Genomic DNA, 14,966 nt, shown 5'->3' on the forward strand with positions numbered 1-14,966 from the left:
AAACCAGATTTTATCCTTAAGTATTTTGTATAGAAGTATAGTTGACAATCATTATCAATATAGTGCTTATTTACACATCAGGCAAAAATAAAAGTTGCCATCATTATGTCACTTTCTCAAATGGTTTTGAGACCTCAGATCTTAAAGCTTAGAATCACTGATTTAAGAGTTGACTATTTAGGGGCTGGGAAAGTGGCTCAGTGGTAGAGTGCTTGTCTTGCATGCATGGGGCTCTGGATTTGATTCCTCAGCACCACATAAGCAAAAGAGCCAGAAGTGGCGCTGTGGCTCAAGTGATAGAGCACTAGCCTTGACCTGAGGAACAGCACCCAGGCCCAGAGTTCAGGCCTCACCACTGACCCAAAAACAAAAAAAACTTGGCTTTTGTTCCCATGTCAGTGTTTGTTTTTTTTAAAGATTATTTCTGAAGGCATTCCTCCTGTGTATTTTTTGGTGTCGACTTAGTGATGAATTATAGCTGAAGGATTTTCCACATTCATTGCATTCATAAGGTTTTTCTCCAGAATGGTGCCTCTGATGCTTTTTAAAGGATGAATCATGCCTGTAGGCTTTTCCACAGCGGTTGCATTCATATGCTTTCACTCCTGTATGAACGGTTTTATGGTTGCTAAGGTGTATTCTCTGCCTAAAGGCTTTCCCACATTCTTTACATTTGTAGGGTCTTTCTCCAGTGTGGATTCTCTGATGGTGCGTTAGATAAGCTCTGTGACTAAAGGTTTTACGGCATGCATTGCATGCATAGGGCTTCTCCCCAGTGTGAATTCTTACATGTTCGCTAAGGTGTCGAATCTGCCGGAAAGTTTTCCCACATTCATTGCACGTAAAGGGCTTCTCTCCAGAATGAGTCCTTAAATGTTGGATCAAGCTAATGTTCTGGCTGAACGCTTTCTGACATTTGTCACAGGCAAAAGGTTTCTCCCCAGTGTGAGTTCTGTGATGCTGATTGAGTGATGAGCGGTGTCGGAAGGCTTTGCCACATTCCTCACATTCAAAGGGTTTCTCACCAGTGTGAATTCGCTGGTGTGTATTAAGAGATGCACTCTGACTAAAGGCTCTTCCACATTCCTTACATCTGAAAGGTTTCTCACCAGTATGAATTCTCATGTGCTCAGTAAGATGAATGGGCTGTTTGAACATTTTTTCACATATATTACATTCATAGATTTTTGTTCTCAGGCAACTTATTGGATGATTAATTAAATTTATTTTGCATTTGTTCCTCTTTCTAGGTGGATTGAATTTATGATGCTTCTGTTCTAAAGTCACTTTTGAACTCACAGTATTTCCCCTACATTTTTTAGCTACTTGGCCTGTCTTTTTGTGGTTCAAAATAACTTGTCTCTCTCCACAGGTTTCCTGGTGTCTTTCTAAGGCATCATATCTGGAGACTTTGTTCAGTGTGGAATAAATGATGTCATCCCTTATGAATCTTCCCACCGTGTCATGATACAGCTGTTCTTGGGAAATGTCATTCTTTGCAGTTGACTCACTGGTTTCTGTTTTATTCTTCAAGTCTGAAAGAAATGAAAAACTCCAGATAACTCATATTAGTTATGCTTTGAAAAAAATCAACTGCTATAGTAGTTACAGAACAGAAAATTACAGAGATCAGTACATGAGATTTTCTCTGTATTTAAATATGGTTGTACTGTCTGGAGAGGTAATATGAAATATAGACAGTGAACAGGTTAAATGCATTGTTTTGTTATACATATAGTGAAACCTGAATCTTTGAGACTTGCTTCTTCTAATAACACTAAGAATGCTATTTTAGTGCTATATCTTTTAGTTGACAATTGCTTTTGGAACACAACCTCAGAAATTCAAAAAGGAGTATTTGACCTAAGAACATTAAGCTATCTTTTTTATTTTTTATTTTTGACCAGTCCTGGGGCTTGAACTTAGGGTCTGGGCACTGTCCCTGAGCTGCTTCTTCTTCTTTTTTTTTGGGGGGGGGGGTCCAGTCGTGGGGCCTGAACTCTGGGCCTGGACGCTGTCCCTCAGCTCTTCAGCTCAAGGCTAGCACTCTACCACTTGAGCCACAGCGCCACTTCCGGCTTTTTTCTTTTTGCTTATGTGGTGCTGAGGAATCAAACCCAGGGCCTCATGCATGCAAGGCAAGAGCTATACCACTGAGCCACCTTCCCAGTCCTTAAGCTATCTTTTATTCAAATTCGTATTGGTGTGTATCTATATTTAGTGCTTCTTCCTATAATTATTAATATATACATGCAAACATAATTTATAAAATGGTAACCTACCCTATTATAATTGCTAGTGTTGCTAGGAAAAGTGTGTGTGTGCGGATGTGTTGTTCCTGGGGCCTGAACTCAGGGCCTAGGAACTATTCCTGAGCTGTTTTTGTTGTTGTTGTTGGTTGTGGGGCTTGAATTCTGGGCCTGGGCGCTGTCCCTCAGCTCTTCAGCTCAAGGCTAGCTCTACCACTTGAGCCACAATACTACTTCCAGTTTTCTGAGTGGTTTATTGGAAATAAGAATCTCATGGACTTTCATGCCTGTGCTGGCTTTGAACCTTGATCCTCAGTTCTCAGCCTCCTGAGTAGCTAGGATTACAGTAGTGAGCCACTGGTGCCTGGCTTCCTTGAGTTTTTTTTGTTCAAGGCTGGCATCGAGCCACAGCCCCACTTCTGGCTTTTTTTTTTTTTTGGTGGTTAATTGGATATAAGAATTTCACAGACTTTCCTGCCCAGCTTGGCTTCAAACCATGATCCTTAGATCTTAGCCTGCTAAGCAGTGGCATAAGCCACTGGCACTGGTGGGTAAATCTCCTTTAAGCATTAGCTGTTTTTTTTTTTAATGTACTTTTTTTTTTGCCTGTATCATAATTCAAACTCAGGAGCTTGCATTTGCTTGACCTGCTTACTCAGCTAAAAGTTGTACCTTTGATTCATGCCTCCAGCTAAGGTTTTTGCTGATTATTCAGGAGATGGGAGTCTCATGGACTTTTCTGCCCTGGATATGGATAGCTTCAAACCATGATCTTCCAGATCTCAGCCTTCTGATTAGCTAAGATTACAGGCATGAGCCACTGTCACTGCCTAACTATTAACCAGTTTTAATACTTGATAATTCATTGCACCTTACATTTCAAGTGGAAGATATAGCTTCGTGGAAGTTATAACTTCTTTTAAAACATTTTTGTGCATGGGGAAAAATTGTGCTTTGTAGGCAAACACTCTCTTAAGGCATGTTCCCATTCTTTTGTCCCTTCATATAGGACCTTAATATATGCCCTAGCTGGCCTGGACCATGATCCTATTTATACTATTTATACTACTATTTATGCCATGTAGCTAGGATTACAAGTGTATCCCCACAGTATCCAGTTATTGAGATGGGGTCTCAAGTTTATGCCCAGTCTTATCCCCTTATCCCCCTACTTCAGCCTCCTGACCTTTGAAATTACATGCACACACCACTATGCCTGGTTTTAAGACTGCTTTCCCTTTTTTTTTTTTTTGAGACACCATCTCACTATGTAGCCCAAGCTTGTGTCAAACTTGCAATCCTTCTGCCTGAATCTGCAGAGTGCTGGGTTCACAGGCATGTACAACCATGCCAAGCCTTGTAAGATTTCTTTTCTGATCAAGCCAGAATGATCAGCATTTAAACAATTTTTTGTTGTTATTGTTGGTTGTGGGGCTTGAACAATGGGCCTGCACGCTGTCCCTCAGCTCTTCAGTTCAAGGCGAGCGAGCCACACCACTTTTGGCTTTTTCTGAGTAGTTTATTGGATATAAGAGTCTCATGGACTTTCCTGCCCAGGCTGGCTTCTAACTGCAATCCTCAGATCTCAGCCTCCTAAGTAGCTAGTATTACAGGCGTAAGCTACGGTCACTCAACTTGGAATGAGATTTAATGCAGGTATTATACAATAGCTGCGCCTCCCCAGAGCTGAGTAGATCCTGAGTACTCCAGCCCATGTATCATCTGCCTGGTCTCACCTAAAATGGGATCTCCTGGGCCTTCATTCACTCTCATCCATGGCTCTTCTCCTTTCTCCAACTGGGAAATTATACTGGGCTTGGAAAGCTGATATCCTGCTAAAGGTATTTAAAAAAAGGGGATGAATGTTTATACTGACAAACCATTTCTGAATTTAGTTCTATCTTCTACTTTTGTAAAAGTTTAGTTGTAGGAAGAAAAGCTGTTCCCCAAGAAAGGTGAATCAAATTTGGCCTGGTTTGTGTTTCAAAGGAATAAGACATTTACAATACAGAACAAGGCCAAGTTTCACTGACCCCACATCATAATTTAAAAATAGTGACTCTCCTATAATAGATGCTTCTGGAAGCATGGCTGGCCCACTCTTACCTACAGACACCAGGTTCCTGTAGTTCTCTAGCATCACCTCTCGGTATAGATTTCGGTAAGTAGGGACCAGTTGTCCCCATTCTTCCTGAGTGAAGTCTACAGATATGTCCTTGAAGGTCAACAGTTCCTAGAAAATCAAATTTATTAAAGTCCAAAGAATTCTGACCATATTCTAAGTTCTGAGAGATTCCAAACTAGTTTTACCAGGAGACTCCTCTGGATCAGTCTAGAGATTCTCTGGAGACTGCCAGTGATTATGCCTATAATCCTAGCTACTCAGGAGGCTGAGATCTAAAGACCAAAGTTCAAAGGCAGCCCAGTTAGAAAAGTCTGTGAGACTCTTATCTCCAACTAACCAGCAAAACTTAAAAAAAAAAATTAAAAATCTGGAAGTATGGCTGGGAATATGGCTTAGTGGTAGAGTGCTTGCCTAGCATATATGACACCCTGGGTTTGATTCCTCAGTATCACATAAACAGAAAAAGCCAGAAGTGATGCTGTGGCTCAAGTGGTAGAGTGCTAGCCTTGAGCAAAAAGAAGCTCAGGAACTATGCCCAGACCCTGATTTCAAGACGCAGGACAGGCAAAAAAAATCTAGAAGTAGAGGTGTATGTGAAGTAGCACAATGCTAGCCTTGAGCAAAAAAACAAGGGACAGCACCCAGGCCCTGTGTTCAAGACCCAGTACTGGCACACACACAAAAATTAAATATTAGTGCCAGGCGCCGTTGGCCCACACCTATAATCCTAGCTACTGAGGAGGCTGAGATCTGAGGATCGCAGTTCAAAGCCAGCCTGGGCAGGAAAGTCTGAGACTCTTATCTCCCAATTAACCACCAGAAAAATGGAATTGGGACTGTTGCTCAAAGTGGTAGAGTGCTTACCTTGAGCTAAATTTAGAGCTCAGGGACAGTGCACAGGCCCAGGGGTCAAGCCCCACAACCCCCCCCCAAAAAAAATTAAATATTAGCATAGATGCTCATACATTTCACCTGAAGAACTCAACATGGTAAGGCATATTGAGAAAGCCAGTGAGGATAGGGATGATTTTTTTTTTTTTTTTTTTTTTTTGGCCAGTACTAGGGCTTGAGCTCAGGGCCTGGGCACTGTCTCTGAGCCTCTCTGTGCTCAAGGCTAGCACTCTACCACTTGAGCCACAGCATCACTTCTGTTTATGTGGTACTGAGGAATCCAACTCAGGGTTTCATGCATGCTAGGCAAACACTCTACCACTAAGCCACATTTCCAGCCTAGGGATGATTTTTTACGTGGTACTTGTGGAAAGCAGTATGCCCTGAAAGGGTGATGTTTGGCAGAGGCATGGATTTAGTAAGGGAGAGCTAGGTAGAAATAGGAGAAAAGCATTCCAGGCAACTGAGAACATCCTTAGCTTGTTTGAGAAACAAGAAGGTGGACAGCATAGATTGAAGCAGACTAGGAAAGGGGAGAGTAGAGAGAGATGAGATCAGAGTTGCTGGAAGCTGAGTGGTGGGACAGGAAAACAGTGTTTGGTCCTGACACTGTCACAAACACTTTTATGCATTGCTGAGCTTGAATTCTGGGACTAAGCTGGATTTGATTCAAGATAAACAAACCTAGAAATATAGTCCAGTCCTTTCCTAGATCAAATACTGAAGAGATTTTTTTTAAAAAAAAGATTAGCTCCTCAGTGGTGCTAGCAAGCTTGGGCAGTGTAGATGAATGAGAAGCAAATTCAACTGTCACAGCCAGAGTTCAGCTATAATCAGAGTGTCCTAGGAGGAGGAATATGGCTTATTAGCCCTTCATCTTCACCACCAAACAGAGGAAAGGGCTTGCAATCTCTTGGAAATAATGCAAAACAAAATAGACTACCTAGACACACAGACACACTTCATATTCCATTGTTCTTTTATATATATCTGCATTACAGTAAACATTATTAAGCATGTGAAGAAAATATCACCTATAAACAAGAAAATAAAGATCAATAATAGCACATACACAGGTGACTGAATCACTGGTAGAGTGCCTGCCTTCCAAGTGTGAAGTCTTGAGTAGACCAAAAAAAAAACCCAAAAAAACCCCAGCATCACCAACAAAAAAAACCCACAGTTTTTAAAGTGTCAAGAAGGGATTCTAGATGTATGTGTGGAATGTGGATACAATTCTTTAATACTTCTTTAATATTGTCATAAATAATTCTGGAATGTTTTTCAATCCTACAAGGCAGATATTTACATCTAAACTTTTTTTTTTAAGGGTACAAAAGGCCATGGAATACTGGAAGCTTGGAATCTTGCACTTGCTAGGCAGGAGTCTACCTTTTAAGCTGCACATTCAGGCCTGGATTTAAATTTCTTAGTTAAGAAACTAAGATTGTCAGAGAAAAGCAAAAACCCAACAAACAAACCCAACTCACTCTAGAATAGTGGACAGACAAATCAAATCCTATACCACTGAATTTCAGATATGAAGTTCTTTTCAAACTCTTGTCACCAATAACATCTGTTGCTTGAATCTTTCCTTCATGCTTATTCTAGAATTCCCTTATATTTCACCCGTATTTCTGTCAGAAGCATTGAAGACTCCACTTCTATCATGCTGTCTTAACTGCTATCCTGCTTCTCCTGTTCTTTGCCTACCTGTCAAAGGCATGTGTTCTGTGTGGCTGGACCATTTCTTCCCTACTCACATTTCCACGGGATTCTTATTGCTACCCAGGGTCCCCTCTTAAATTCCACAAAGATGTGCACTTATCATTAAGAATTTCAGAGCCAGGCACCAGTGGCTCACTCCTGTAATCCTTGCTACTCAGGAGGCTGAGATCTGAGGGTCACGGTTCAAAGCCAGCCCACGTAAGAAAGTCTGTGAGACATCTCCAATTAGCCACCAGAAAACTGGAAGTGGCACTGTGGCTCAAGTGGTAGATCACTAGCCTTGAGCTGAAGAGCTGAGGGACAGCGCCCAGACCCAGAGTTCAAGCCCTATGACCCCCTCTCCCAAAAGAAAAAAAAAAAAACTCAGAACTTAATTCTCACTCATTTGCTTTAAATATTATACTGACATTTATCTTAGATTCCAAGTAGTGTTTATTGTTTTTTAGGTATCAGTTACTTTTTTTTCCTCTACAAAAATGAGCACAATGTTAGTTCTATATGTTAGTAAGAAATAAGAATTACACAGACACGGCTGCTATGAACAAGGAAACTGCCACCACCTCCCTAAACAGACGAGTTATATCTTTAAAAACCATGATGACAGGGGCTGGGAAGGTGGCTCAGTGGTAGAGCACTTGCCTTGCATGCATGAGGCCCTGGGTTCGATTTCTCAGCACCACATAAGCATAAAGAAAAAAGCCGGAAGTGGCGCTGTGGCTCAAGTGGTAGAGCGCTAGCCTTGAGCTGAAGAGCTGAGGGACAGCACCCAGGCCCAGAGTTCAGGCCCCACGACCAGACCCCCCCCCCAAAAAAAAAAAAAAAAAACCATGACGACAAAATGACAGGCAACTCCAACTCACCTGTGATTTTGTTGCTAGGAATTCAGGACTCACTTTAGTCACTAATCTTTCTCCCTGGTTGTCATCAACATCCTGAGAGAGCAGAGCTGGGGAAAGAAAAGAACCATAGGCTTTCATCTCCTTAAAACTCCTAGATAGAAAACCTAACTGCCTGACAGGCGCTGGTGGTTCATGCCTGTAATCCTAGCTACTCAGGAGGCTACAATCCAAGGATGGTGATTCAAAGCCAGCCCAGGCAGGAAAGTCTGTGAGACTCTTATTCTACAACTAACCATCAGAAAACTCGAAGTGGTGCTGTGGCTCAAAATATTAGAGTGCTAGCCTTGAGTAAAAGAGCTCAGGGAGGGGCTGGGAAGGTGGCTCAGTGGTAGAATGCTTGCCTTGCATGCATGAGGCCCTGGGTTTAATTCCTCAGCACCACGTAAGCAGAAAAAGCTGGAAGTGGCACCATGGCTCCCGTGGTAGAGCGTTAGTCTTGAGCTGAAGAGCTGAGGGACAGCGCTCAAGCTCAGAGTTCAGGCCCCACGTCCGACAAAAAAAAAAAAAGAGCTCAAGGGACAGTGCTTAGGCACTGAACAACTGACAAAAACAAACAAACAAAAAACCTTGCCTGGGGATGCACTGACTGGTGCTTCTCCTCAATACTGGCAGAGAAGGGCATTTAGACTCAGCAGCTTCAAGCCTAATTAAGGAAGAGGTCCTCATTTGGATATTAATATATCCCAAAGGCCAGTGTTGGCCCCAAAGCACAAATCTATCAGCCATTCCTTTGTTCAAAAACCCTCAGAGGGGGGGCTGGGAAGATGGCTCAGTGGTAGAGTGCTTGCCTTGCATGCATGAGGCCCTGGGTTCGATTCCTCAGCACCACATAAACAAAAAGAAAAAAGCCGGAAGTGGCGCTGTGGCTCAAGTGTTAGAGTGCTAGCCTTGAGTTGAAGAGCTGAGGGACAGCGTCCAGGCCCAGAGTTCAGGCCCACGACTGGACCCAAAAAACAAGAAAAAAAAAACCCTCAGAGGGGGGCTGGGAAGGTGGTTCAGTTGTAGAGCGCTTGCCTTGCATGCCTGAGGCCCTGGGTTCAATTCCTCAGCACCACATAAGCAAAAAGAGAAAAGCCAGAAGTGGCGTTGTGGCTCAAGTAGTAGAGCACTAGCCTTGAGCTGAAGAGCTGAGGAAGAGCACCCAGACCCAGAGTTCAAGCCCCACGACCGGACCCAAAAAAATAAATAAATGAAAACCCTCAGAGGTTCCCAGTGCTAAGAAAGACAAATCTGAACAGTTCACCATAGATTCTGCAACATCCAAACTGCCATCCTATATATATGGATACTACCTGTACCACATTTTTAATTCTCCCTTAAGACTAAAATAATTTGAGGGCTGGGAAGGTGGTAGAGCGCTTGCCTTGCATGCCTGAGACCCTGGGTTCGATTCCTCAGCACCACATAAGCAAAAAGAAAAAAGCTGGAAGTGGCGCTGTGGCTCAAGTGGTAGAGCCTTGAGCTGAAGAGCTGAGGGACAGCGTCCAGGCCCAGAGTTCAGGCCCCACAACCGGACCCAAAAAAAAAAAAAAGACGAAGACCTTGAATTCCAAAAGCACTTTTCTTAAGCCATCTTCTATTATTGTAATCTGGGAATGTGACTACCTTGTCAGCTAATAAGTATTAGAGATAATTATTCATTTTATTCCTCTTTTCAGCTGCTTAGCCAAGTCCCTACCTGATAGGTCTAGAACACAATAAAATTAATGGTAGACTGTAAGACACTAGTGACTCATGCCTATAATCCTAGCTACTCAGGAGACTGAGATCTGAGGATCAGGGTTTTAAACTAGCCTGGGGAGGAAAGTCTATGAGATTCTTTTTTTTTTTTTTTTTTTGGTCCGGTCGTGGAGCCTGAACTCTGTCCCTCAGCTCTTCAGCTCAAGGCTAGCACTCTGCCACTTGAGCCACAGCGCCACTTCTGGCTTTTTTCTTTTTGCTTATGTGGTGCTGAGGAATCAAAACCAGGACCTCATGCATTCAAGGCAAGCGCTCTACCACTGAGCCACCTTCCCAGCCCATCCATGAGATTCTTATCGCCAATTAACTACCAGAAAACTAGAAATGATGCTGTGGCTCAAAAGGGTAGAACACTAGTCTTGAGCAAAAAAATTCAGAGACAGTGCCCAGGCACTGAGTTCAATCCCCATGACTGACAAAAAGAAAAGAAAGAAAGAAGACTTAGCAGAATATAAAGTATAAAGAACATAATGGAGATATCACATGATACCCATGAATTCCTGTGTTTTTTTACTCCTGAACTGACTACTAAATAGTCCACAGAGTTAAGGAAAAATGAGAGCAGTCAAGTGTGTCGTTCCTGATTCTCAGAGGAAGATGAAAACCAAAAACTGATGCTTGTGGGCTGGGATGGTGGCTCAGTGGTAGAGCGCTTTCCTTGCAAGCCTGAGGCCCTGGGTTCGATTCCTCAGCACCACATAAGCAAAAAGAAAAAAGCCGGAAGTGGCGCTGTGGCTCAAGTGGTAGAGTGCTAGCCTTGAGCTGAAGAGCTGAGGGACAGCGCCCAAGCCCAGAGTTCAGGCCCCACAAACGGACCCAAAACAAAAAACAAAAAACCTGATGCTTGTGAAGAAAAATATTGGCCTAGGATTAAAATGACCAGAACCTGTGCAGAAGACTCTGAGACTTAAGCAGACAGAAACCTTTGATACCTCTGCCAGAATCACATTCCCATGCTCAGGAGCCACTGTGGGAACAGTGCTCTGCCTTCCTATTGGGTGTTACAGGTGCGGATGGGAGCAGCATAGGGCACATGATACAAGGAGCCAGAGCTGAGAGCCCATTATCTCCTTTTATACCTACTCTCTTCCCCAAAGACACAAGCATGAACCCCATGAAGACATTCCCCACTCATTTTCTCCCCAAAAGACCACCCCAATGAAGTATATACTTTCATACAAATGGGACCTCCATTCATCTGTTCTTACCTTCTCCTTCAAACAATTTGGTCACATCCTCCCACAGGGACACCTCCTCCTTGGCCTTCTTTGGATGGTGCAATTTCACCCAGGTGTTGACCTCAGTGGGCAGGGAGATCAGGAATTGCTGTGGCATGATGATGCCTACTTGATTGGGAATACTCCTTTGTGGTGAAGAAATTACTGGAACCTCTGGCTTATAGGCTTCAGTTATATAGTCCTCCTCAGATCACAATCTGGCTTTCAAGACTTAGGAATTTTGATGTATCCCTGCAGTGTAAAGCTGGAACCTCCTTGAGGCTGGTGTGGCTTTACAACTCTGGAAAATGGATACTGGAGGCAGCAAGATTAGTGGGTTTGAGTAACTACTTCTCATATTCTTTTAGAGCAAAAAGCTAGGGAGAAGGGAGGGATCCAGAGGCATCTGCAATACAGTCCTAAACCCAGAAATGTTTAAGACTGCAAAAGAAGCTGGGTGCTGGTGGCTCACCTCTGTAATCCTAGCTACTCAAGAGGCTGAGATTTGAGGATCACTGTTCAAAGCCAACCCAGACAAGAAAGTCCATGAGACTCTTTTTTTTTGGGGGGGGAGGGGGTCCGGACGTGGGGCCTGAACTCTGGGTCTGGGCACTGTCCCCCAGCTCTTCAGCTCAAGGCTAGCACTCTACCACTTGAGCCACAGCACCACTTCCAGCTTTTTTCTTTTTGCTTATGTAGTGCTGAGGAATCGAACCCAGGGCCTCAGGCATGCAAGGCAAGCACTCTACCACTGAGCCACCTTCCCAGCCTAGAAAGTCCATGAGACTCTTATCTCCAATTAACCACCAGAAAACTAGAAGTGATGCTGTGGCTCAAGTGATAGAATGCTTAGCTTGAGCTTAAGAGCGCAGGGACTGTGTCCAGGCCCAGAGTTCAAACCTCTCCCCCAAAAGACTACAAAAGATCTAAAATATTTGACATTAATGCAGGGATAAGTAGCTCTATCTCCCATATGAAGATATACACATATGAAGATATACAAACACACAAAGATGTGCAAACATGCACAGAACCTGCCTTGACTTCCTGCCCTGAAAGATGCAGGCACCTTCTGCTGAGACATACTTAGGATTTAGAAAGAAGACTCTGAAATCAGACAGCCTGGTCAGAACCCTGACACTTGCACACAAAAGCTCTTAGGCACTGCAAGTCTCTGAGCTTCAGGTTACTTATCCACAAAAAGGGAACACAGCATGGGGCTGGGAAGGTGGCTTGATGGTAGAGTGCTTACCTTGCAGGCATGAGGCTCTGGGTTCTATTGCTGTGGCTCAAGTGGTAGAGAGCTAGTCTTGAGCAAGAGCTCAGGGACAGAATCCAGGCCCTGAGTTAAAGGATCAGCCCTCCCCCCCAAAAAAGGGAGGGGGGAGAATACCGTGGCTCACACCTGCAATCCTACCTGCTCTGAAGGTTGGGACCTAGAGGATCACCGTTTAAAGCCAGCCAATGAAGAAAAGTCCTCAAGACTTCTTCTCCAATTAATTAGCAAAATGCTGGACTGGAGGTGTGGTAGCTTAAGTGACAGAGTACCAGACATGAGCAAGAAAACCAAGCAAGACAGAGACTCTTGAGTTCAAACCCCAATAGTAACTATACTTCTCACAGATACACAGATAAATCTTGTAGTATAAGCATTTCATTTCAGTTGTGTCATAACCCTCTCTTTTAACCTTATTTCAAAAAAAAAAAACCCAAAAACCACACAACTAGAAATCGTTATCTTGACTATCTCTATGATAGAATAACCCCACAGCTGGGTTTTGGCAGGAGCAAGCAGGGACAGACACATCCCACTCACGCAAATGCTCAGCAGCTGGCAGAACTGCAGCCTAGTTTCAGAAATGTTAAACTTGGGGGGAAGGTTATGTGCTCGAAGGGAGGAACTATAGTCCTTCAAGTACAATGAGTACTCCTGCAGAATTGTTTGTAACCGGCACATTTGGAAACAAGCCAAATCTATCATCTCATGCAAGCCTTGGCATCTGAACAGGGATCTTGGAATCTAGGGCCAGTGGATCTGAGATCCCAACAACTGTCCACAGAGGAAAGGTGGAGGGAGGGGGGAAGAACTGGTCTGCGTTTTTTCAAGCTTGTGATGAAGGGATGGGTTCTGGAAAGTGTAGAAAACATCCTGCCACTGGGTATATAAAAAGTCTCGTTACTGAAGTTCAGAAACTTTCAGTTCTTCCTTAAGAAACAGTTAATGACCGAGAAGCTTCCCTCCGAAGATGCCGGGTCCTCAAAGAGCTCCCGGCCAGGCCCCCCGGGGGGACAAAAAGACCGCAGGGCTGGGGAGCCGCCCACTCACCGGATGCTCGGACGCCGGGACCCGGCGCGATGGGCGTGGGCAGAGGCCGGGTGGCTGCCGCAGGGCTGGGCGAGCGGATCCTCTTCCTTGCCAGCCTTTTAAGGACAGTGTTCGTGCAGACTTCCTTCCGGAAACCCAAAGGACCCTCAGCCCTGGGAGTGGTCCCAGGGTCTTTTCCCAGTTCCCGTCCAGGGTCCGCTGGGGCTGCTGGGAGGGGCGCCTGAAGCGGCTTCTAGTACACACCCGTGAGGACTTCCCACACTCGCTGCTGCTTCAATGCTAAAGCCAGTGTCGCCTCCCAAACCATCCCCTGTTCCATAGGCCGCAGCCCAGCGCGTCCCGCGCCTTTGCCCCGTGATGCGTCCTCCCCAGCACCAGCTGCGCGCCCCGCCCTCCCCATCAGGCTCCGCCCCTCCCCTCTGCTTAAGCCCCGCCCATCCCTGCGTCGCCGCGTCGAGCCGAGGCCACGCCCACCAAGGCCCCGCCCTCCTCGGGAGCCTGACGCTTTACAGTCAGGAAACCGGAAACTGCCTAATGCGAGGCAGCGCCAAACTGCCCACACCTAGGATGGCAGCGTGGTGGGACTGTTCTTCCTGGAAAAGCTTGATCACTGCCATTCTTCCTTCACTCGTTCATTTCTTCCGTCACGCCAGTTGCTGCCTTTTCACATAACTCTGTTCTGGTGAAATCAATTGATGAGGTATTTTTTCACAGCAGTAAAAAGCTGAGTGATACTGATGGTAAGGTATGTTGTTGTAACCACAGTTAAACTACCAATACAACAAAACGGTTTGGGGGTGTTTATTTCCTCTAAGCAGACACCTGCTAGCACCCAATTTGGACAACTTCTTTTATTTATTTTTTTTTTTTAATTTTCGGTCGTGGGGCCTGAACTCTGGGCCTGGGCGCTGTCCCTCAGCTCTTCAGCTCAAGGCGAGCGTTCTACCACTTGAGCCACAGCGCCACTTCCGGTTTTCTCCAATAAACCACCGGTCTTTCCTGCCCGGGCTGGCTTTGAACCTCGATCCTCAGATCTCAGCCTCCTGAGTAGCTAGGATTACAGGCGTGAGCCACCAGCGCCCGGCTCAGGCTTTTTTCTTTTTGCTTACGTGGTGCTGAGGAATTGAACCCAGGGCCTCATGCATGCAAGGCAAGCGCTCTACCACTGAGCCACCTTCCCAGCCCCTTGGACAAATTCTTAAAGCCCATTTGTATTAATGGACTATGATCCACTTTTTTACACTTCCAGTATAGTTAAGATTACAGGTGCACACGGTGCCTAGATTTCTTCCTTTGAAATGGAGTCTTGTGAACTTTTGCTCTGGTTAGCCTGGAACTACAGCCCTCCCAATCTCAGCTTCCTGTGTAACTTGAAATACACCCCATTGTGTCCAGCTTTTTGGTCATGTATCTGATGTTAAATAGGTGAGACATTTTAAGTCATATAAATGTCTGAGACCAGGGACAATGTTAGTGAAATGAGCTCTCTCCCCATAGCTCCTTCCCCTCTCCAAAGTTTAGCATGCTCCCTTCCTAGGCAACACTAGGCCTGTTTAGTAAAGGCAGTAAATATAAATAATCAGCCTCCAACCCCCTTTACCTTGGATGGCATTTCTCTGGGGCAGCTACCAACAAACATATTGTAAGGTATATTAACTAGGTAGGTTTCTTTAGGTAGCCGATGAAGAGAACACCACACGCTATTCAGGCAAGAAAAGAAGTTTATTTACGGAACTGCTGACACGGCCATGCATGGTGGAGAAGCGTGGCTGAAAAGGAAAAGCGGTGGGA

The 14,966-nt window shown here is 44.7% G+C and overlaps 1 protein-coding gene across 3 annotated transcripts; it reads right to left on the reverse strand.

Moving 5' to 3' along the window:
* Positions 1-13,511, reverse strand: LOC138837842 (zinc finger protein 69 homolog). Of its 3 annotated transcripts, none has more exons than XM_070036844.1 (6): positions 13,176-13,511; positions 10,841-11,164; positions 7,854-7,939; positions 4,356-4,482; positions 3,986-4,081; positions 1-1,535 (listed from the first exon to the last, which is right to left on the reverse strand). In XM_070036844.1, the coding sequence occupies exons 2-6, from the start codon at positions 10,965-10,967 to the stop codon at positions 412-414; spliced, it is 1,560 nt and encodes a 519-aa protein (XP_069892945.1). In that variant the 5' UTR covers positions 10,968-11,164; positions 13,176-13,511; the 3' UTR covers positions 1-411. The 3 variants fall into 3 exon arrangements, with proteins under 3 accessions (XP_069892945.1, XP_069892944.1, XP_069892946.1); XM_070036843.1 differs by having other exon boundaries at positions 3,986-4,084; XM_070036845.1 differs by lacking the exon at positions 3,986-4,081.
* Between the last annotated feature and the right edge of the window lie 1,455 nt (positions 13,512-14,966).

The sequence above is a fragment of the Dipodomys merriami genome, unplaced genomic scaffold (assembly GCF_024711535.1).
Source record: "Dipodomys merriami isolate MVZ:Mamm:240054 unplaced genomic scaffold, mDipMer1.0.p SCAF_277, whole genome shotgun sequence".
In the NCBI taxonomy this organism is placed as follows: Eukaryota; Metazoa; Chordata; class Mammalia; order Rodentia; family Heteromyidae; genus Dipodomys; species Dipodomys merriami.

Coding starts and splice junctions, on each gene's coding strand:
- LOC138837842 (XM_070036843.1), bottom strand. CDS start 10,967: ATGCCACAGCAATTCCTGATCTCCCTGCCCACTGAGGTCAACACCTGG. Junction 4,483..7,853: donor TCCTAGCAACAAAATCACAG/GTGAGTTGGAGT, acceptor TTGATTTTCTAG/GAACTGTTGACCTTCAAGGA. Junction 4,085..4,355: donor CAGGAACCTGGTGTCTGTAG/GTAAGAGTGGGC, acceptor AAATACCTTTAG/CAGGATATCAGCTTTCCAAG.